The sequence below is a fragment of the Pogoniulus pusillus genome, chromosome 14 (genome assembly GCF_015220805.1).
Source record: "Pogoniulus pusillus isolate bPogPus1 chromosome 14, bPogPus1.pri, whole genome shotgun sequence".
Classification (NCBI taxonomy): Eukaryota; Metazoa; Chordata; class Aves; order Piciformes; family Lybiidae; genus Pogoniulus; species Pogoniulus pusillus.
This window is the reverse complement of record NC_087277.1, coordinates 20448167-20469260: the sequence shown is the minus strand read 5'-3', so window position 1 is coordinate 20469260 and position 21094 is coordinate 20448167. Positions and strand designations below refer to the sequence as shown.

Genomic DNA, 21094 nt, shown 5'->3' with positions numbered 1-21094 from the left:
GGTCCCTTCTGTTCCCAGTGTCCCCAGAGTCCCCTGGATTCTCGGGGTGCCCACTGTCCCGGGGCTCTCCACTGGCTCCACCACACCCTGGCTCCTCAGTGTCCCTTCTGTCCCAGGGGCACTCTCTGTCCTAGGCTCCCCTCTGTCCCCTGCTGTCCCTACTGTCCCCAGATTCCCTTGGGTCCCCAAGGTCCCTACCATCCTCGGGGGCCCCTCTGTCTCTGAGTCCCCGTTGTCCCTAGTGTCCCTTCTGTCCCTGAGGTCCCCCTCGTTCCTGGGGAGCCAAGATCTCGGGAGTGCCTTCTGTCCCTGGGTCCCCTTTATCCCCAGAATCCCCTCTGTCCCCCGATGGCCCTACTGTCCCCAGAGTCCCCTGGGTCCTCAGGGTCCTTGCCATCCCCGGGCTCCACTCTGTCCCCAAGGTCCTCACTGTTCCCGGTGTCCCCTGTTTCGAGGGTCCCCTCTCTGCCGGCGGTCCCTTTTGTCCTTGGGGTCCCCTCTGTCCCCAAGATTCCCACTGTCCCCGGAGGTCTTCTCTCTGCGCAGGGTCCCCGCTGCCCCCAAAGTCCCCTGACCCCCCTGGGGTCCCCGCCGTCCCCAGCGTCTCCTATATCCACAAGGTCCCGGGAATCCCCCCCCCACCCGCGGGTTCCCTGTCCCCGGAGTCCTGACTCCTCCCGGGGGTCCCCTCTGCCCCCGGGTCCCTGCTGCCCCCAGAGTCCCCTGGGTCCTCACGGCCCCCACCATCCCGGGGGGCCCCGCCCCGTCCCTGTGCCCCGCTGTCCCCGGGCTCACCCCCGGGGCTGTCCCATGGTCGCTCTCGGGGTCTCTGCGGGCTCGCTCCCGGCTCCGCCCGGGGCCGTTATAGCCGCAGGGGCTGGGCAGGGGCCAGCGGGCACCGGGCCAGCCAATCCCGCTCCGCCACCGGGCACCGGCACCGGGCACCGGCACCGCCACTGCGGCGAGGACCTGGCACCGGCACCGGCGCCGAGTACCGGGCGTCGGCATCAGCACCGGCACCGGGCACCGGGCCAGGCAATCCTGCACCAGGCACCGGGCACCGGCACTGCGGCGGGGACCTGGGACCGGCACAGGGCATCGGCACCGGCATCGGGCACAAGGCCGGACAATCCTGCACCGGGCACCGGGCACAGACATTGCAGCAGAAACTGGCACCGGTACTGGCGTCAGTACCGGGCATCGGCAACCGGACCAGCACCGGGCACCGAGCACTAGCACTGCGGAGGGCAACTGGTACCGGGCACCAACACTGGGCAGCGACACTGTAACCAGTACCGGGCACTGTGGTGGGGAAGTGGCACCAGACACTGGCACTGAGGTGAAGAACCGGCACCGGTACCGGGCATCAGCACCTGGCATCGGTACGGGCATCGGGCCAGGCAATCCTGTACCGGACACCGGGTACTGGCATCGGTATTAGCACTGGGCACGGCGCCAGCCAATCCTGCACTGGCACTGCAGCAGGGAACCCGCACCGGTACCAGGTACCAGCATCGGAACTGGGCACCAGCAGTGGTACCGGACACCAGCCAGACAATCCAGCACTGGCACCAGCACTGTGATAGGGAATGGGCATCAGTATTGACATCAGTACTGCCACTAGGCACTGGGCACCAGCACTGCAGCTGGGCACCAGCCTTGGTACCAGCACTGGCCCAGTCAATCCAACACTGGCACCAGCACCACACACTGACACCAGCTGCTGGCACTGTGGCTGGACACAAGAACCTGGCACTGGGCACTGGTTCAGACAGTCCTGCACCAGTCCCTGGGCACTGGCACTGCAGCTGGACACTGAGGACCAGCATTAGTACTGGTACCAACACCAGCACCTGCACTGGTTACCAGCATTGGTACTGGCATCAGCACTGGGCACTAACACTGCAGCTGGGCACCAGCACTGGTACTGGATACTGGTAATGGTACCAGTACCAGCACTGGGCACAGGCACTGCAGCTGAGCACCAGCACCAGTACTGGACACTGGTAACAGTAACAGTACCAGTACCAGTACCAGCTGGTCACCAGCACTGGTACTGGACACTGATAACAGTACCAGTTCTAGCACTGGGCACTGGCACTAGTCCAAAGAGTCTGGTGCTGGGCATCAGCATTGGCACCAGCACCAGGCACTGGGCTCTGGGCACTGGTACTAGTACCAGTACTGCTGGGTGAGAGTCACGCTGGGAACCCACACAGCAGCCAAGACCCCCAAACCCAGGTGCCCACTGTAGTAACTGCGACACCCAGTACCAGAACTGGAACCCAGCACCACTGTGGGGACCCCAGTGCCAGGAGTGGGGCCCCCAGCAATGTAACTGGGACTCCCAGTACCACTTTAGGGACCCCAGAGCCACAACTGGCACCCTCTGTGCTACAAGTGGGACCCCCAGCAATGTAACTGGGACCTCCAGTGCCATAATTGGGACCCTCAGTAGTACTTTAGAGACCCAGGAGCCACATCTGGGATCCCCAATGCCATAAGTGAGACCCCCAGTAATGTAACTGGACCCCCAGCACCACTGTGAGGACCCTCAATGCCGTAACTGGGCCCCCCAGACCACAGTGCTTTGGGTTACTGGGCAAACTGGGAGTGATGGGCACCTTGTACTGAGGAGCTGGGCACAGTGGGGTGTTTGGCATAGCAGGATGCTGGGCACCTTGTGCTGGGTTATTGGGCACACTGGGAGTGCTGGGCACCTGTACTGGAGAGCTGGGCATAGCAGGATGCTGGGCACCTTGTGCTTGAGTTACTGGGCACACTGGGAGTGCTGGGCACCTGTACTGGGGAACTGGGCATGGTGGGATGCTGGGCACCTTGTGCTGGGTTATTGGGCACACTGGGAGTGCTGGGCACCTGTACTGGGGAGCTGGGCATAGCAGGATGCTGGGCAGCTTGTGCTGGGTTACTGGGCACACTGGGAGTGCTTGGCCCCTTCCCCCCTGGTATCCCAGACAAGAGCCCTTTCTGGACGCTCCCCTCAATGCCCCCTTTGTTCCTGGCTTACTGGGACCAGTGCCCGGCTCCAGTTGCAGGAACCGGTTTGGTGGGGAGGGGGTCAGTGGGATCCCACCTGGAACTGGGAGGGGGAGGGTGCCCCCATCCCAACACCCTGCTGGGGCAGTGGTGGGAGCTGGGGCACTGCCAGCTGATGGAGGGCGTGGGGGTCAATCTGCCACCAGTGCCACGCTGGTACAGGCGAGCACAAGGAGGCTTTGTGCCACCACCGGAAGGCTCCGGAAGCGTGGGCACGAGGTGGCCACTGGGGAGGGACTGGTGGTGGCCGGGACTGGTGGAGACTGGGACCAGCAGCCACCGGCACTGGAACCGGTGCCAAGGTCCCGTGGATGAGTTGCAGTGGGCTGGGAATGCTCCTGTGTGCTGAAATCCCAGTTACACCAGTATGGTCCCAGTGAGCTGCTGCCATCCCAGTTAAACCAGCATGGTCCCAGTGAGCTTTGCCATCCCAGTTAAACCAGCATGGTCCCAGTGAGCTTTGCCATCCCAGTAGCCAGGACGATGCCGGTGAGCTGGAGCCATCCCAGTGAGCTGTTGCCATCCCAGGAAATCAGTGTGGTCTGAGTGAGCTGGACCCATCCCAGGAAACCAGTATGGTCCCAGTAAGCTGCTGCCATCCCAGGACACCAGTATGATGCTGGTGAACCAGTAAGCTGGCACAGTCCCTGTCCCAGACCTGGCAGCACTGGGAGCCCTGGGAACACTGCTCTCAGATCCCGGACCTGGGAGCACTGGTCCTGTCCCCAGCATTACTGGGAGCACTGGGAGCACTGGTCCTGTCCCCAGCATTACTGGGAGCACTGGTCCTGTCCCCAGCATTACTGGGAGCACTGGCTCTGTCCCCAGCATTACTGGGAGCACTGGTCCTGTCCCCAGCATTACTGGGAGCACTGGCCCTGTCCCCAGCATTACTGGGAGCACTGGTCCTGTCCCCAGCATTACTGGGAGCACTGGCTCTGTCCCCAGCATTACTGGGAGCACTGGGAGCACTGGTCCTGTCCCCAGCATTACTGGGAGCACTGGGAGCACTGGTCCTGTCCCCAGCATTACTGGGAGCACTGGGAGCACTGGTCCTGTCCCCAGCATTACTGGCAGCACTGGTCCTGTCCCCAGCATTACTGGGAGCACTGGTCCTGTCCCCAGCATTACTGGGAGCACTGGTCCTGTCCCCAGCATTACTGGGAGCACTGGTCCTGTCCCCAGCATTACTGGGAGCACTGGCTCTGTCCCCAGCATTACTGGGAGCACTGGGAGCACTGGTCCTGTCCCCAGCATTACTGGGAGCACTGGGAGCACTGGTCCTGTCCCCAGCATTACTGGGAGCACTGGGAGCACTGGTCCTGTCCCCAGCATTACTGGCAGCACTGGTCCTGTCCCCAGCATTACTGGGAGCACTGGGAGCACTGGTCCTGTCCCCAGCATTACTGGGAGCACTGGTCCTGTCCCCAGCATTACTGGGAGCACTGGGAGCACTGGTCCTGTCCCCAGCATTACTGGCAGCACTGGTCCTGTCCCCAGCATTACTGGGAGCACTGGGAGCACTGGTCCTGTCCCCAGCATTACTGGGAGCACTGGTCCTGTCCCCAGCATTACTGGGAGCACTGGGAGCACTGGTCCTGTCCCCACCATTACTGGGAGCACTGGGAGCACTGGTCCTGTCCCCAGCATTACTGGGAGCACTGGTCCTGTCCCCAGCATTACTGGGAGCACTGGTCCTGTCCCCAGCATTACTGGGAGCACTGGGAGCACTGGTCCTGTCCCCACCATTACTGGGAGCACTGGGAGCACTGGTCGTGTCCCCGGCGTTACCGGGAGCGCTGGGAGCGCTGGGAGCGCAGGAGCCATCCCCGGCGTTACCGGGAGCGCTGGGAGCACTGGGAGCGCTGGTACCCATCCCCGGCGTTACCGGGAGCGCTGGTGCCCATCCCCGGCGTTACCGGGAGCGCTGGGAGCACTGGGAGCGCTGGTGCCCATCCCCGGCGTTACCGGGAGCGCTGGGAGCACTGGGAACGCTGGTGCCCATCCCCGGCGTTACCGGGAGCGCTGGTGCCCACCCCCGGCGTTACCGGGAGCGCAGGAGCCACCCCCGGCGTTACCGGGAGCGCAGGAGCCATCCCCGGCGTTACCGGGAGCGCTGGTGCCCATCCCCGCCGTTACCGGGAGCGCAGGAGCCATCCCCGGCGTTACCGGGAGCGCAGGAGCCACCCCCGGCGTTACCGGGAGCGCAGGAGCCATCCCCGGCGTTACCGGGAGCGCTGGTGCCCATCCCCGGCGTTACCGGGAGCGCTGGTGCCCACCCCCGGCGTTACCGGGAGCGCTGGTGCCCATCCCCGGCGTTACCGGGAGCGCTGGTGCCCATCCCCGGCGTTACCGGGAGCGCAGGAGCCATCCCCGCCGTTACCGAGGCAGCGGCGCAGGCTCCACCCCCCCCGGCGGCCCCGCCCCTCCCCTGCCGCATGCGCACTGCCGCCCCCCGCCGGCGCCTCGTCTCTATGGCAGCAGGCGGCGCTCTCTCCTCGGCCCCGCACGCACTCGGCGGCGCCCCCTGCTGTCCCGGCGGGGCCGCGCGTCCCGTGCCAGGCTCCGCTGCCGCCGCTCAGGCGCCGCCATCTTGTCACCCCCAGCCGAGGGGAGGCAGCGCCCCTCCCCGCAGCGCCGGGCCCGGCCTCGGGCAGCCAGGCCCCGGCACCCCTCCCCTCCCCGCCAACCGGACACTGCCCCCTCCGGACACCTGCTCCGGCCCGCCCCAGCCCGGCCCCGGCCGCACCGGTGAGGGGAGAGGGGGAGGGGAGAGGGGGAGGGGACGGCCTGAAGGGGGGGGGAGGGGAGGGGGAGAGGGGAGGGGTGCGAGTGTGAGTGGAGGGTCTGAGTGTGAGTAGCGGATGTGAGTATGGGGGTCTGAGTGGGGAGAGAGTGTGACTGCGGGGATGTGAGGGGGCTGAGTGAGTGGGGGGTGAGTGTGAGGGGGGCTGAGTGTGAGTGGGGGTCAGTGTGAATATGGGGATGTGAGGGGGTGAGTGTGAGTGGGGGATGAGTGTGTGGGTGTGAGGGGGGTGAGTGTGAGTGGGGGAGTGAGTGTGAATATGGGGATCTGAGTGGGGTGTGAGTATGTGGGTGTGAGGGGGTGCGAGTGTGAGCTTTGGGTGTGAGTGCATGGGGGTGTGAGTGAGATTGTGGAGCCATGAAGTGGTAGGAATGAGTGTGAGGTCTGAGTGTGAGTGCGGATAAGAGGGTGTGAGTGTGGGTATGGGGCTCTGAGTGTGAGTGGGGGGGGGTGAACGAGAGTGGGGCTCTGAGTGTGGGGGGGGAGCGGGACCGTGGGGTCTGAGTGCGAGTCTGGGCTGAGTGGTGCTGTGAGGGGGTGAGTGTGAGCTTGGAGTGCGGCTGTGAGTACGAGCACGGTGCTGCCGAGCTCCCTCTTTGCTCCCCTTGGCCTCTCCTCCATCTTTAGCCAGTCCTGGGGTTTCTCCTGGCCCTGGGGAACATCTTCTGTCCACTCTGGATTGGTTAGTCCCTGAGCTGCTCCATGGTGCTGGTGGAGAAGCTTCTGCTCCTGCAGGCTCCATGGTGCTGGTGGAGAAGCTTCTGCTCCTGCAGGCTCCATGGTGCTGGTGGAGAAGCTTCTGCTCCTGCAGGCTCCATGGTGCTGGTGGAGAAGCTTCTGCTCCTGCAGGCTCCATGGTGCTGGTGGAGAAGCTTCTGCTCCTGCAGGCTCCATGGTGCTGGTGGAGAAGCTTCTGTTCCTGCAGCCTCCATGGTGCTGGTGGAGAAGCTTCTGCTCCTGCAGGCTCCATGGTGCTGGTGGAGAAGCTTCTGCTCCTGCAGGCTCCATGGTGCTGGTGGAGAAGCTTCTGCTCCTGCAGGCTCCATGGTGCTGGTGGAGAAGCTTCTGCTCCTGCAGGCTCCATGGTGCTGGTGGAGAAGCTTCTGCTCCTGCAGGCTCCATGGTGCTGGTGGAGAAGCTTCTGCTCCTGCAGGCTCCATGGTGCTGGTGGAGAAGCTTCTGTTCCTGCAGCCTCCATGGTGCTGGTGGAGAAGCTTCTGCTCCTGCAGGCTCCATGGTGCTGGTGGAGAAGCTTCTGCTCCTGCAGGCTCCATGGTGCTGGTGGAGAAGCTTCTGCTCCTGCAGGCTCCATGGTGCTGGTGGAGAAGCTTCTGTTCCTGCAGCCTCCATGGTGCTGGTGGAGAAGCTGCTCTGCCCAAGAGGAAGATCCCATGGGATGAGGTTTCCCAACCAGGAGAGAGGTCGGAGCATGTCCTCAACTCTGTGCAGCAGCTCCTCATGGGTGGAAGGTCAATACTTCAGCCAAGCTCTCCTCAGAGGACTACCTTGGGGTCAAATCAGGACAGAGTGGGGCAGAGGGGCAGGGGTAGCCCCAGAATTCCAGCCAGCATATCTGGTTGGCTTCCTGAGGAGGAGAGTAGTGGCCATGGTCTCATCTGGGAGTCAGCTTCTCACCGGGAGCCCAGGATCTGAGTTCTGACTTCCTGGGGAGGAGGATGGTGGTAGCCAGGGCCTCCTCAGCATCTTGCTGAGGTCCCAGCACTCCATTTCTGGCTTCTTGAGGATGGTGTTGTTGGCCATGGCCTCATCTGGGCTGTGAGCTGCTCCATTTTCAGTTCCTGATTGGTTTTGGTGGCTCCCCACCCCCTGCTCCAGGCTGGAGGTCCCATGGACCTGACAGTATCCCAGGATTAATGAGCTCTGGGATCCAGCTCTGCCCGCGGCACTGGCAGCTGCCAACCTCTAGCTTGGGACCATCTGGGCAGCTTCTGCCTTGGAGATGCTTCATTAACCCTTCAGTGGGATGTTCAGAACATGGCCCTCAGTGCTGCTTCTCTCTGCTCTTGGAGCCTTTGAGGCTCTCCAGGGGGACCTGGCCAGGCTGCCTCAATGGCAGCTGAGCCCAATGGGAGGAGGTTGACCGAGGCCAAGTGCTGGTTCCTGCCCTTGGCTCCCACAAGGTCAGGAAAGCTCCAGGCTGGGGGCATAGGGGCGGGAAAGTGCCTGCTGGAACAGGCCCTGGGGAGGGTTGGTGGCAGTGGCTGGAGAGGAGCCAGCGTGTGCCCAGGTGACCAAGAAGGTCACCAAGAGTCTGGCCTGGAGCAGCCCCAGGCTGGGCAGCAGGAGCAGGGCAAGGATGATGCCCCTGGAGTGGGGACACTGAGGAGACCACCCCTGGAGTTCTGGGCTCAGCTTTGGGCCCTGACTCCAAGAAGGAGCTTGAGGGGCTGGAGGTGTCCAGAGAAGAGCAAAGATGCTGAGGGAGAGTCTGGAGAAGAAGGAGAAGGCTGTGGAGAAGTTGTGAGGAGCAGCTGAGGGAGCTGGGGGTGTGGAGCCTGCAGCAGAGGAGATTCTGTTTCCAGAATTGAGTGGAAGGGAATCTCTGGTCTGAAAAGGAATGGAAAAGATGTTTTTGTTTCCAGCATGGAAGGCAGGGGAGATCCTGATCCCCACGTTTAGAGCTGTGGAGATTTGGAACCCAAAACCTTGGAAATTAAGTTTTAGGTTCCAAAAGAGAGGAGCTGGGGAGATCCTGGCCCCAACATTCAAGGAAAGGAAAATTCTGATCCCCTGAAATTTAGGGGAAGGAAATTTTTGGGCCCAAAATCCAAAGGAAGGGAGATTTTGGTCCCAAAAGTCAGGAAAATGAAGCCTTTGCCCCCAGAATTTAAGGGAAATGAGATTCTGCCCTCAGAATTCAGAGGATTGGAGATTCTGGCTTCAAAATTGAAGGGAAAAAGGGAATTCTGGGCCCAAAATTGTGAGTAAGGGAGATGTTAATTCCAAAACGAGAGGGAATGGAGATTCTGGCCCCAGAACTAGGAAAAGAGGAATTTTTTTGGCCCTAAAATTGAGGAGAGAGGAGATTTTGGTTCCAAAATTCATTAAAGGAAAAGGTTTTGCCCCCAGAAATCGATGGGAAGGGAGATTCTGAGCCCAAAAATGCAAAGAAGGGAGATTTTCATCCCAAAAATGAGGGGAAGGGGTATTCTGACCCAAAAAAAAAATCATGGGATGGTAGATTTTAGCCCCCAAATTAAGGAAAATTGAATTTTCCATCCTAAAGTTTGAGGGAAAGAGAAATTCTGGTCCCAGAATTTCAGCAGGGGGGGAATTTTGGGGCCCAAAATTCATGGGAAGGGAGATTTTGGCCTCCAGATGGTGAACAAGGGAGATTTTGATCACTGTAATCTGAAATAAACAGGTTTTTTACCCCAGATTTGAAGCTAAGGGAGATTCTGGCTCCAAAATTCAGGAAGATGAAGTTTTTTGGCCCCAGAGTTGAGGGGAAGAGGATTTTTATTTTGCCCCAGAACCCAGAGCTGAGCCTTTTGGGACCCCAAGTCTGTGGGAGAAGACTGCAGGAGCTCCTCAACCGCTTCCTTCTCCTCTGCCTCCCCTTAGGGTGTCAGGCAGTGATAGGACTGGGGGGAATGGAGCAAAACTAGAAGTGGGGAGATTCAGATTGGATGTTAGGAAGAAGTTCTTCACCATGAGGGCGCTGAGACAGTGGGACAGGTTGCCCAGGGAAGGGGTGGAAGGCCAGGCCAGGCTGGATGTGGCTCTGGGCAGCCTACTCTAGAGTGAGGTGTCCCTGCCCCTGGCAGGGGGTTGGAACTGGGTGATCCTTGAGGTCCCTTCTAGCCTGACAGTTGTACGATTCTCCCTCCCAGCTGCACTCAGGTGAGCCTGTGCCCCTTTTCCCCCCTTGGTGACCCCATTGCCGTGGTGCTTGTGTTGCAGGGGGAGGCAGGCTCCGTGCCCCGGGCCGGGGCAGGATGGCAGGGCCGGTGCCCAGCCGGGCCAGGGTCTACGCCGATGTCAACACGCAGCGGCCCCGCGAGTACTGGGACTACGAGTCACACGTCGTGGAGTGGGGGTGAGACCAGGCCTGGGGGGCTGCAGGGGGGCTCCGTGGCGTGAGCTGTGTCCCAGAATAGGGAGGAACAGGTTCCTGGAGCCTCCATCTGGAGCCAGAACCAGGCCTTCTGGTGGCATCTGCTGGGTGTGGGAAGCTGGAGGTGCCAGCGCTGGGAGACGTCATGGAATGGAGGAGACACCGGGGCTGGGCTGGGCTGGAGGTGCAGAGAGGACCTACAACAGTGCCCTGTGGTGGTGATCTCTGTGGTGATATAGGGAGAAACCAGGTCCTGGAGCCTCTGTTGTGAGCCAGAACCAGTGAGTCTGCTGGCATCTGCTGGGCTTGTTGCTGAGGGATGCTGCTTCCTTCTTGAGGGCTTCTCCTTCCTTGCTGAGGGCTCCCTCCTTCCTGAGGGCATCTTCTTCCTTCTCGTGGGCATATTCTTCCCTCCTGAGGGCATCTTCCTCAGAGCTTCTTGCTTGAAGTCTTCTCCTTCCTGAGGGTTTCTTCCATCCCAAGCACATTCTCCTTCCCATGCCACCGCTGCCAGGGGCAGCAGCTGATTTGGTCCTGAATTTGTGATAAAATTGACTAAAAATGAATTAAAATGGATCAAACAGATCCAAGTGGATTTAAATGGATCCAAATCCATCTTTTCTCTGAGGCTGGGCCCCGAGGTGGCTCCTCCAGCACTGCCAGTGCCGGATTAGGAGCCCAGCCCTGCCCAGAGCCCAGCTCCTGCCACCAGTGACCTAGAAATCAAAAGCTCCTCATCCACCCCAGCCCCCACGGCAGCAGCACAGCCCCTCCTGCCTCTGGGATGGAGACTCCATGTCCTTGAATTCCCCAGTCCCAGCCTGGTGGGGTGGAAAGAGACCTCTGGAGCTCACCCAGAGCAGCCCCCTGCTCCAGCAGGGTCACCCACAGCAGGTGCCCAGCATCCCAGTGCCCAGCTGCCTGTGCAAGCTCTCCAGACAAGGAGACTCCACAGCCTCTCTGCACAGCCTGCTCCAGGCCTTGCAACCCTCCAAGCCAAGAGGCTGCTCCTGAGGGAACCTCCTGGCTTCCAGTTTGTGCCTGGTGCCCCTTGGCCTGTCCCTGGGCCCCACTGGGAAGAGTCTGGCCCCAGCCTCTTGCCTCTGACCCTGCAGATGTGAGAAGATCCCCTCTGAGTCCTCTCCTGTCCAGGCTGAGCAGCCCCAGGCCCCTCAGCCTTCCCTGCTCAGAGACTTCGCAACAGCTTCCACCCTCCCCTGGACTGATCCATGAGGTTGTTCCTCCCCTTGCTCTGGTTGAAGCTCAGGAAGTTCCTCTCCCCACCTCTCCAGCCTGGCCACTTCTGGCTGGATGGCAGCAGAGCCTGGCAGACTGTCACCACTCCTCCCAGTTTAGGCCAGCAGCAAACTGGTCGAGAGCCCACAGTGTCTGTTCATTGAGGAGATGTTGGCCAAGACTGGACCCAGAACTGACTCCTGGGGAACACCACAAGCTCCAGGCCTCCAACTAGAACCTGCCCTGCAGATCACAACCCTCCAACCTCCATCCTTCACTCAGTTCTCCACCCACCTCACTGTCTCCTGTGTCCATCCCAGATTTATTTTCCCCTAGGACAATCCCTGAAGTCCACATTTTCCTTCTCACTGACCCCAGACCACCTCATCTTCTCATCTCCCAAGATGGATGAATCCTCCCCATCTGCACCACCATGCTCTTCACTCTGTCTTCTTTCTCCACTCCTCATCTTCCCTGTTATTTGCTGAGTGCTGAAGGACCAAAGCCACCTGCTGTGCCCCCAGCTTGACCTTTCTGTCTTCTCCTGGAGGGTGCTGACGCGTCACCTCCTGTCTCATCTCTGTTAATTAGCAATTAGTGAAGTCAACCTTTCCAGCTCTTCCTCCTCCTTCATTCGCATCAAATCCTCCCTCAGGGGACCTCATTCTGCTCTTTAGTCTCCTTTGGTGGCTTTGCCTGGAGCTTGGTGGTGTTAAATCCACCAACGTTTTGGGGGTGAGAGTTGCTTTATTGTCCTGGTTTCATGGAGTCATCAACTGGTTTGGATTGGAGGGACCTTAAAGATCTCTGATCTCTTCAGACATGATCTGGATGAGAAGGACTAAGGCAGTTTGGGGTAACACCAGGTTGGGTGGAGCTGCTGGGGGGTTTGAAGGATCTGCTGGAGGGTTTGGAGGTTCTCCAGAGGGGTTTGAAGCTCTGCAGAGAGATTTGGGGCTCTCCAGAGGGACCTAGCCAAGCAGGCTGGATGAAGCCAGTGAGGTTGACCAAGGCCAAGTGCTGGCTCCTGCCAAGGCCAGGAAGGCTCCAGGCTGGGGGCATAGGGGCGGGAAAGTGCCTGGTGGGAAAGGCCCTGGGAGGAGTTGGTGGTGGTGGCTGGAGAGGAGCCAGCGTGTGCCCAGGTGGCCAAGAAGGTCACCAAGAGCCTGGCCTGGAGCAGCCCCAGGCTGGGCAGCAGCAGCAGGGCAGGGATGGTGGGGACATTGGGGTGGCTACACCAGGGGTGCTGGGTTCAGCTTTGGGCCCTGACTCCAAGAAGGAGCTTGAGAGGCTGGAAGTGTCCAGAGAAGGGTCTGGAGAAGAAGGAGAAGGAGCCTGGAGCAAAGGAGGCTGAGAGGAGACCTTCTGGCTCTCTGCAGGTCGCTGGTAGGAGGCTGGAGCCACGTTGGGGCTCTCCAGTTTCTGGCTGGTTGGATTGCATGCTCCTTGGTGTTGGTGGCAACTGCCAGGCTCTGACCTCTAGACCTTGCCCTTGCCATCTCCTTTAGTTGTCTCTGAATGGTCCATATTGAGCTTGCTCCAACCTTCTCATCTCTTGATGTATCTTCCATCTCCAACAGCAACCAAGATGACTACCAGCTGGTGAGGAAGCTCGGCCGGGGCAAGTACAGTGAAGTCTTTGAAGCCATCAACATCACCAACAACGAGAAAGTGGTGGTGAAAATCCTCAAGGTAGGGAGTGGTTGTTCAGTGTCCTCTTTTTCTGCATCTCACCAACTGGTTCCTTCACCCAAAAGGCTTGTTCAGGCTTGGCCCTGGGCAGTGGTGGAGTCCCCAGCCCTGGAAATGTGGTGCTGAGGGCCTTGGTTTGTTGGTGCCCTGGCAGGTGCTGGGGCACTGCTTGGACTCCAGGAGCTTGGAGGCCTCTTCCTACCCAACCCATCCCATGAGAACTGCTCTTGCCCATTTCCCTTCCCCTTCCCCAGTCATCCTTCTCCTGCCCCTTCACTCTTCCCCTTCCCCATTCCCTATCCTGTTTCCTGTTACCCTGCCTCTTCGCCCTTCCCTGTTTTTTCCCCTTCCCAGTTTCCCACTTCCCAGTTCTCCATTCCTTTTCCTTATTTCCTTCCTTCTTTTCTGCCTCTTTCCCCACAATTCCCTTCCCTGTTCCTGTTCCACTTCCCCTCTCTCCCTTCCAGCTTCCTAGCCTCTTCCATCTTTCCTCCCAATTCCCCATTCTCTTTCCCAGTTCCCCACCTCCTTTGCCCTTCCTTCCCAGTTCCACTTTCCCAGCTCCCTCCTTTTTCTGCTGCCCCTTTTGTGTTTCTCTTCCCCACTTCTCTTCCCACTTCCTGTTCCACTTCCTTTCCTGTTTCCATTCCTCTTCTGAGGAGTCTTGCCCCTTTCCTCCCCAGTTTCCCATCCTCTTCCCCCTTCCATCTCAGTTCCCCATCCTCTTTCCCTGTTCCCCTTCCCAGTTCCCCATCCTCTCTCCCTCTCCTCTCCCCGTCCCGTCCCCGGTTCCCCGTGCTCTTTCCGCGGTGTGCCCGCTGCTGCCGCGCTCCCAGGCTGCTCTCTCAGCCCCTGCTCTCTGCAGCCAGTGAAGAAGAAGAAGATCAAGCGAGAGATCAAGATCCTGGAGAACCTGCGAGGAGGCCCCAACATCATCAGCCTGCTGGACATCGTCAAGGACCCCGTGGTGAGGAGCCCCTTGGGGGGCTTGTGTCCCACCCTGCTGGCCAGGCTGGTTTCTGTGTGCTGAGGGACGCCACCACCGCTGCCAGCACTGAGGAGGACAGGGAAAGATTTGCGGAGAGCAGGAGAAGCTCCTGCTGCTTCTGCTGCTCCCAGGTCTTGAGAGCAGTAGTGGGACTCCAGGGGGCCGTGGAGAGGTTCCAAAAGGTGATGGTGAGGTTCCAGAGAGTCATGATGAGGTTCTGAGGGTCATGGTGTCCCTGAGGTTGTTGATGAGATTCCTGAGGGTCACAGTGGGGTCCCTGAGGTTGTTGATGAGATTCCTGAGGGTCATGATGAGGTTCTGAGGGTCACAGTGGGGTCCCTGAGGTTGTTGATGAGATTCCTGAGGGTCATGATGAGGTTCTGAGGGTCACAGTAGGGTCCCTGAGGTTGTTGATGAGATTCCTGAGGGTCACAGTGGGGTGTCTAAGAGTCATGACAAGGTTCTGAGGGCATTATGAGGTTCCAGAGGGCCATGATGTGACTTTGAGGGTAGAGTTCCAGAGGGCAGTGAGGAGGTCCAAATGGAGATTCCAGCGAATCATGATGAAACTCTGAGGGTCGTGGTGTGGTTCTGAGAGTCATGGTTGGGTTCCAAGGGGTCATGGTGAGGTTCTGAGAGTGGTGGTTGGGTTCCAGGGGGTCATGATGGTGTTCTGAGAGTCTAGGGGGGACACCCATGAGATACTCCTGTCTTCCTTGGCCGTTGTGTGGCCAAGAGCTGTGGTGTCAGCCTAAGGTGCTCCTGACCCTGCTCCTTCCCCAGCCTCACCAGTCCCATTGAGAGGTGGCCATGTCCATCCCACCACCAGAGCAGGTCCAGAGAAAGCTCCTGAAGAGACCAAATCTCTCTCTTTTTTCTTTTTTATTTCTTTTATATCCTAACCACCATCACCACCATCACCACCACCACCACCATCACCACCACCACCCAGTCCCGGACACCTGCCCTGGTCTTCGAGCATGTCAACAACACAGATTTCAAGGTGGGTCACCTTCTGAGGGACATCTGGGTGGGGGACTAGGCTTGGGAAACCAAATCCTTCTGGTTCTTATCTCAGAGGGGTTCTTGGAGCTCTACAGATTAGACAGAGTGAAGTTCTAAGCACCCTCTGAAGGTTGGGGTGGATGTTTGGCTGGAAGGTCCAGCTCCATCTTGTGATGTTCTGGTGGGGAAATTCGGGCTACCAAGCTGTTCCTGGTCAAGTTGGTCTTTCTGGGTTCAAGGTGTGGCCCTCAAAGGTCCATTCCGTGCCCTGTGCAGGTCGCTGAGACCTTGAGCACTCCAAGGAGAAACTGCTCCCCTGGGCAGCCTGCTCTGGGTGTCCCTGCTGGAGCAAGGAGTTGGACTAAGGTTGGGAAACCAAGTCCTTCAGGTCCTGGATCTCAGGAGGGGTCTTGGGGCTCCATGGGGTGGACACAGAGAGGTCCCAAACGCCCTCTGAAGGTTGGTTGGTTGGCTGGAAGGTCTAGCTCCATCTTATGGTGTTCTGCTGGCAAAATGGGCTACAAAGCCCAACTTGGTCCCTCTGGGGTTGAAGTGGCCCTCAGAGGTCCATCCCATGCCCCATTACGGTGGCTGGGTGCCTCCAGAAGCAAGCCAGGAGCTGTGGTGGCCCAGAGCTGCTGTGTTTTGCTGACCTCTCCTCCTGATTGCTGCAGCAACTGTACCAGACGCTCTCCGACTTCGACATTCGCTTCTACATGTATGAAATCCTGAAGGTGAGCACCTGGCACCTGCCTGATCCCACCCCAAATCCCAGCCTTCTGCTCAGCCTTCACGCCCAAGGTGTCTCCATCACTGACAAGGTGGAATGCAGCTTGTTGGCTGCTCAGCCTTCTTCTCGATGGTTGCCCAGCTGTGTGGGATGGGATCTAAGAGATTTCAAGGGTGAGGCCAAGGTAGCCTTGAGGAGAAGAATCCACCAGGATTGACCTCCACCAGCAGAGCAGGAGCTGGGCATTGTCACAGGCTGCTGGTGGGGCCACCAGGGGCTGCTTGGGGGTCACCAAGGGGGGTTGAGAGTGGGAAACCCTCTCTGAGATCCTTGAATCCCTCTCCCAGACCTTAGAGACTTGAAACCTTCTCCCAGAGATCCCAGAGCAGCTCCTGGCTGTCTCCTTAAGTCATAGAATCATAGAATCAGTCAGGGTTGGAAGGCACCAGAAGGATCATCCAGTTCCAACCCCTCTGCCATGGGCAGGGACACCCTACCCTAGATCAGGCTGCCCACAGCCTCATCCAGCCTGGCCTTAAACACCTCCAGGGATGGGGCCTCAACCACCTCCCTGGGCAACCTATTCCAGCCTCTCACCACTCTCATGCTGAAGAACTTCCTCCTCACCTCCAGTCTGAACCTACACATCTCCAGCTTGGCTCCATTCCCCCTAGTCCTGTCACTCCCTGATAGCCTAAAAAGTCCCTCCCCAGCTTTTTTGTAGGCCCCCTTCAGATACTGGAAGGCCACAAGAAGGTCACCTGGGAGCCTCCTCTTCTCCAGACTGAAGTCCTGTGTCTCCACCTGATCCCTGTCCCCACCATGTCCCCTGTCCCACAGGCCCTGGATTACTGCCACAGCATGGGCGTGATGCACCGCGACGTCAAACCGCACAACGTCATGATCGACCACGAGCACAGAAAGGTACCTCCAGACCCCCCCACGCCCCCACCCCCACCTCCCTGCCCAAGGGACAATGACATCATGCAATGCTTGAGGTTGGAGGAGATCTTTGAGCTGACAGAGTCCAACCACTGACCCAGCAGTGCCAGGGCACCACCAAACCATGGCCCTCAGCACCGTAGCTTGGAAACTCCTCCAGGGATAGGGACTCCACCACTGCCCTGGGCAGCCTGGGCCAGGCCTGGACAATCCTTTCAGTGAGGACATTTCTTCTCATGTCCAACCTAAACCACCCCAGGACAGTTTGAGGCCCACTCCTCTTAACCCAACACTTGGTATAAACCCTAACCCTCACCTCTGCCTGCTCTCAGACACTTGCAGACAGCCAGAAGGTCTCCCCTCAGCCTCCTTGGCTCCAGGCTCCACACCCCTAGGTCTCTTAGCTGATCCTCACAAGTTCTCCAGACCCTTCTCCTCCTTCTCCACCCCCAAGATGTTCTTGTCAGCACATCATGACCCTGTTGTGCCCAAGAGCCATGGTGTCACCCCCCCAGAGCATCTCCTGTCCCCACTCCTTACCCATGGTGTCCCCACCAGCCCTGCCTCCATTCAGCTCAGCTGGAGGAGGCCAAGATGGATCAAGCTGCTGGTTGCTAAGACTCCATGGGACACATGGTGGGGTTGGGGTGGGTGGTGGCAGGTCCTTGACACTCATGTCCTGTCTTCTCTTCCAGCTTCGCTTGATTGACTGGGGGCTGGCAGAGTTCTACCACCCTGGGCAGGAGTACAACGTCCGTGTGGCCTCGCGCTACTTCAAGGGCCCAGAACTCTTGGTAGATTACCAGGTACAGCCCAGAAGGTCCCAACCCCATCACCTTCAGGTGGGTGGGACACAAATCGGTGGTCCTACCACCGTGGAATGGTTGGAAGAACATCTTGAAGATCATTCTTGACCCAGCCAAGGTGACAACCTAGAGCCAGAGCATGGAACTGCTGATTGTAGCTCCCCAAATGTCACCTCTGCTCCTTGGGGAAGGGGCGTGGGACCTGTTTTCTCCTCCCCACCACACCTCAGATCTCCATGGACTTCTCTTCTCCCACCTTCTCCAGATGTATGACTACAGCTTGGACATGTGGAGTCTGGGCTGTATGTTGGCCAGCATGATCTTCAGGAAAGAGCCCTTCTTCCATGGCCATGACAACTATGACCAAGTGAGCTCCAAGGGCCTGCAGAACCCCCCTCAGACCCTCCCACCATCACCTCCTTGTCTTGCAGATCCTCTCCCCATCCCCACGATGGGGTCTCCATTCCATCCCAACTTTGGGTCTCCTCTCTCCACCCCCTTCCCATTTCAGGTCTTCTTCCTCCATTCCACCCCCAAGTCTAGGGTTTCTTCTCTCCATCTCCCCATTTTTGGTCTCCTCTCTCCATCCCATCTCAACTTCAGGTTTCATCTCTGTCCTCTCCCCATTCTGAGTCTTCTTTCTCCATCCCCTGTCCACTTTGAGGGTCTCCTCTCCATCCCCTGTTCACTTTGGGGGTCTCCTTTCCATCCCTCTCCAAACCAGAGGATGTGGGTTTGGTCCTGGCTGCTGTTTTCCAGTCCTGTAGCTCCCATGAGCTCTTCTGGTGCCCACAGATGTCCTCAGTGGGTCCCCAAACCCCACCCTCAGGCCCTCAAAGCCCCACCATCGGTCTCTAAAGCTCATCTCAAGTCCTCACATCCCACCACAGCAATTCCCCAAACCCACCTCAGGCCTTCAAACCTCACGATGGGTTCCCAACCCCCACCTCAGAACCTCTAATCCCACCACAGGCCCCCGCATCCCACTTGAGCTCCCCAAACCGCACCACAGCAGCTCCTCAAAACTCTATAGCAGCTCCCCAGATCCCACTTCAGGTTCCCAAATCCCACCATGGGTCCTCAAACCCCACCTCAGCTCCCTAAATCCCACCCTTAGGTTCCCAAACCTCACCACCTGAGGACCCAAACGCCCCCTCCCCGTGCCCCCTGGTGGCCTAGGCCCCCCCAGTTGTGTGCGTGTGCCCCCTGACCGCGCTCCCTGCCCGGCAGCTGGTGCGCATCGCCAAGGTGCTGGGCACAGAGGACCTCTACGACTACATCGACAAGTACAACATCGAGCTGGACCCGCGCTTCAACGACATCCTGGGCAGGTGGGTGCTGCCCAGACCCACCCCGCGCCCGGCCACAAGCATCTTCCCTTGCTCAGGCTTCACCACGGCCAAGTTCTCCCTCGCCATGGTCAAAGCCCTCCCCAAGGTCAAATCCTCACTTGTAGTTGAGTCCCTCACCATGGCCGAGTTCTCCCTTACTGTGGTTGAGTCCCTCACTGTGGCCCAACTTCTGCCTCATGTCGATCTAATCTCTCACCACAGCCAAACAGATGCTATTGGCACCTCGTGAGGCTGATCAGCTTCTTCCTCCTCTTTCTCATCTCATTCCTCTTCCTTGTTTTCTCATCTTCTTTGTTCTCCTCTTCATCCTCTTTTTATTCCTCTCCTCCCTCTTCTTCCTCCCTGCCTTTCTTCTTTCTCTTCCTCCTCATCTTTTCCTCCTCCTCTTTTTCCTTCTCTTCCCCCTCTTTCTTCTCCTTTTCTCCTCCTCCTTCCCTTCTTCTTTCTCCTCTTCCTCTTTTTCCTTCTCTCCTCTTTCTCCTTTTCTCCTTCTCCTCCCCTTCTTCAACCTCTTCCTCTTTCCTTCTCTTCCCCCTCTTTCTTCTTTTCTCCTCCTCCTCTTCCTCCTCCCCACCGTCTTCCACCTCTTCCTCTTTTTCCTTCTCTTCCCCTCTTTCTTCCCCGTTTGCCCTGCTGGGGCTGCCCGCAGGCACTCGCGGAAGCGGTGGGAGCGCTTCGTGCACAGCGAGAACCAGCACCTGGTGAGCACAGAGGCCTTGGACTTCCTGGACAAGCTGCTGCGCTACGACCACCAGACGCGGCTGACGGCGCGCGACGCCATGGAGCACCCCTACTTCTGTACGTCCTGCCCCAGCCTCCTCCTCCTGCTCACCCACCCCACCGTGACATTTCTCCACTACCTTCCTCCTCCTCGTTGCCATCACCACGCCAACTCCTCTCCTCGCCTTCTAAGCCATCTCCATGGTGCAGCCCCCATGTCTTTGTCCTACTCACCCACCCTACCATGAAGTTTTCCCTCCAGAATCTACCTCCTCTTTGCTGCTACCACCCCCCCCAGCACTTCTCACTTTCTAAACCACCTCCGTGCTGTATCTCTGTCCTTGCTGGCCATCTCCTCCACCCCTCCATGATGCTTCTCCTCACCTTCTAAACCACCTCCGTGCTGCAGATCCATCCTTGCTGGCCATCTCCCCCACCCCACCATGCTGCTTCTCTTCACCTTCTAAAGTACCGTGCTGCAGCCCCATCCTTGTCCTTCTACTCACCTACCCCTTCATGAAGCTTCTCCTCCAGTATCTTCCTTCTTCGCTTCCTCCTCTTTGCCATCACCACCACCCCCAACAGTTGTCCTCACCTTCTAAACTATCCCCATGGTGCAGCCCCAGCCTTGCTGGCCATCTTCTACTCACCCACCTCATCCTGAAGCCTCTTCACGGTGTCCCTGGTGCCGTGGTTTAGGGGAGGACCTGGTGGGCTTCCAGGAACCCCCCCTTGTGACTCCCATTTCTCCACCCCACCAAGATCCCATCGCCAAGGATCCAGCCAGAATTGGCACTTCAGCCACGCTCTCGGCCACCAACACGCCCGTCAGCTCCTCCAGTATGTTGGCAGGTGGGTTCTGGGCCTCCTGGTGGCTTCTTGGCAGGGGCAGTTCTGGTATCCCCAAGAGCTTCTCCACCACCCCATTTTGTCCTCCACAGGCATCACCTCGCTGTCATCATCGCAGCCCATGGGCACCTTGGCCCTCTCGCCTGTCATCTCCTCACCCAGCGCCTTGGGTTCTCCTCTTCCCACCGCTGCCACCGCTGGCGTCCAACCCTGATGGCCTGCAGGTGTTCTTCTCCTCTGAGGCCACCACGCTGGGGTGCCACACTTGCCTTCAGCCACCCCCTGGGACCTTCTCTGGTCCCTCCCCGGGGGAGGGATTGGTTTTACTCTGATTTCTGTTGAAGATGGGCAAAAAAATAACAACCAACAAAGGTCAGTTCTAGGAGGTGGTGTTTGTGGTGGGGTGATGGACCTCCAGAAGCTCTGCTTGCTGGCCCCAGGTTGAGCTTGGTGGGGGGGTTTGGGCCACCTTTTTCTCCTGAGGATCATGGTCTGGTGCCACCATTTGGGTGGAGAAAGCAGAAAAAAAGAGAAAACAAAAGGAAAATAAACTTTATTTTCTATGTCCCGACCCACAGCAGCTTCTTGGGTGCCCCTCAAGGTGCTTCACAGCTTGGTAGCTCCACAGCTTCCTCCTTCTCCATCTGGAGATCCTGGTCTTCTCCTCATGGTCCAAGAACCTTCAGCCTCAGGATGTTGCCATACTATGTTGGCCTCCCCCTACCCCAGCTTGTCACTTCCCCAACTCAAACTGCCTTCTCTACACCTCAGGAGGTGGTTTTCCAGGTCTTCCACCAGCACCCCAGACCCACCTACAGCAGTTGTTGGGGGTG

The 21094-nt window shown here is 58.8% G+C and overlaps 1 protein-coding gene across 2 annotated transcripts; it reads left to right on the top strand.

The window, feature by feature from the left end:
• Positions 1 to 5620: 5620 nt before the first annotated feature.
• On the top strand, positions 5621 to 20832 carry LOC135181363 (casein kinase II subunit alpha-like). 2 transcript variants are annotated; one of them, XM_064154479.1, is made up of 13 exons: positions 5621 to 5808; positions 9788 to 9923; positions 12758 to 12869; positions 13735 to 13836; positions 14810 to 14860; positions 15537 to 15596; positions 16433 to 16516; positions 17230 to 17340; positions 17606 to 17707; positions 18571 to 18671; positions 19342 to 19490; positions 20175 to 20264; positions 20354 to 20640. In XM_064154479.1, the coding sequence occupies exons 2-13, from the start codon at positions 9823 to 9825 to the stop codon at positions 20473 to 20475; spliced, it is 1185 nt and encodes a 394-aa protein (XP_064010549.1). In that variant the 5' UTR covers positions 5621 to 5808; positions 9788 to 9822; the 3' UTR covers positions 20476 to 20640. The 2 variants fall into 2 exon arrangements, with proteins under 2 accessions (XP_064010549.1, XP_064010548.1); XM_064154478.1 differs by lacking the exon at positions 18571 to 18671 and having other exon boundaries at positions 20354 to 20832.
• Positions 20833 to 21094: the final 262 nt, after the last annotated feature.

Coding starts and splice junctions, on each gene's coding strand:
- LOC135181363 (XM_064154478.1), top strand. CDS start 9,823: ATGGCAGGGCCGGTGCCCAGCCGGGCCAGGGTCTACGCCGATGTCAAC. Junction 12,870..13,734: donor TGGTGGTGAAAATCCTCAAG/GTAGGGAGTGGT, acceptor TGCTCTCTGCAG/CCAGTGAAGAAGAAGAAGAT. Junction 17,341..17,605: donor AACTCTTGGTAGATTACCAG/GTACAGCCCAGA, acceptor CACCTTCTCCAG/ATGTATGACTACAGCTTGGA.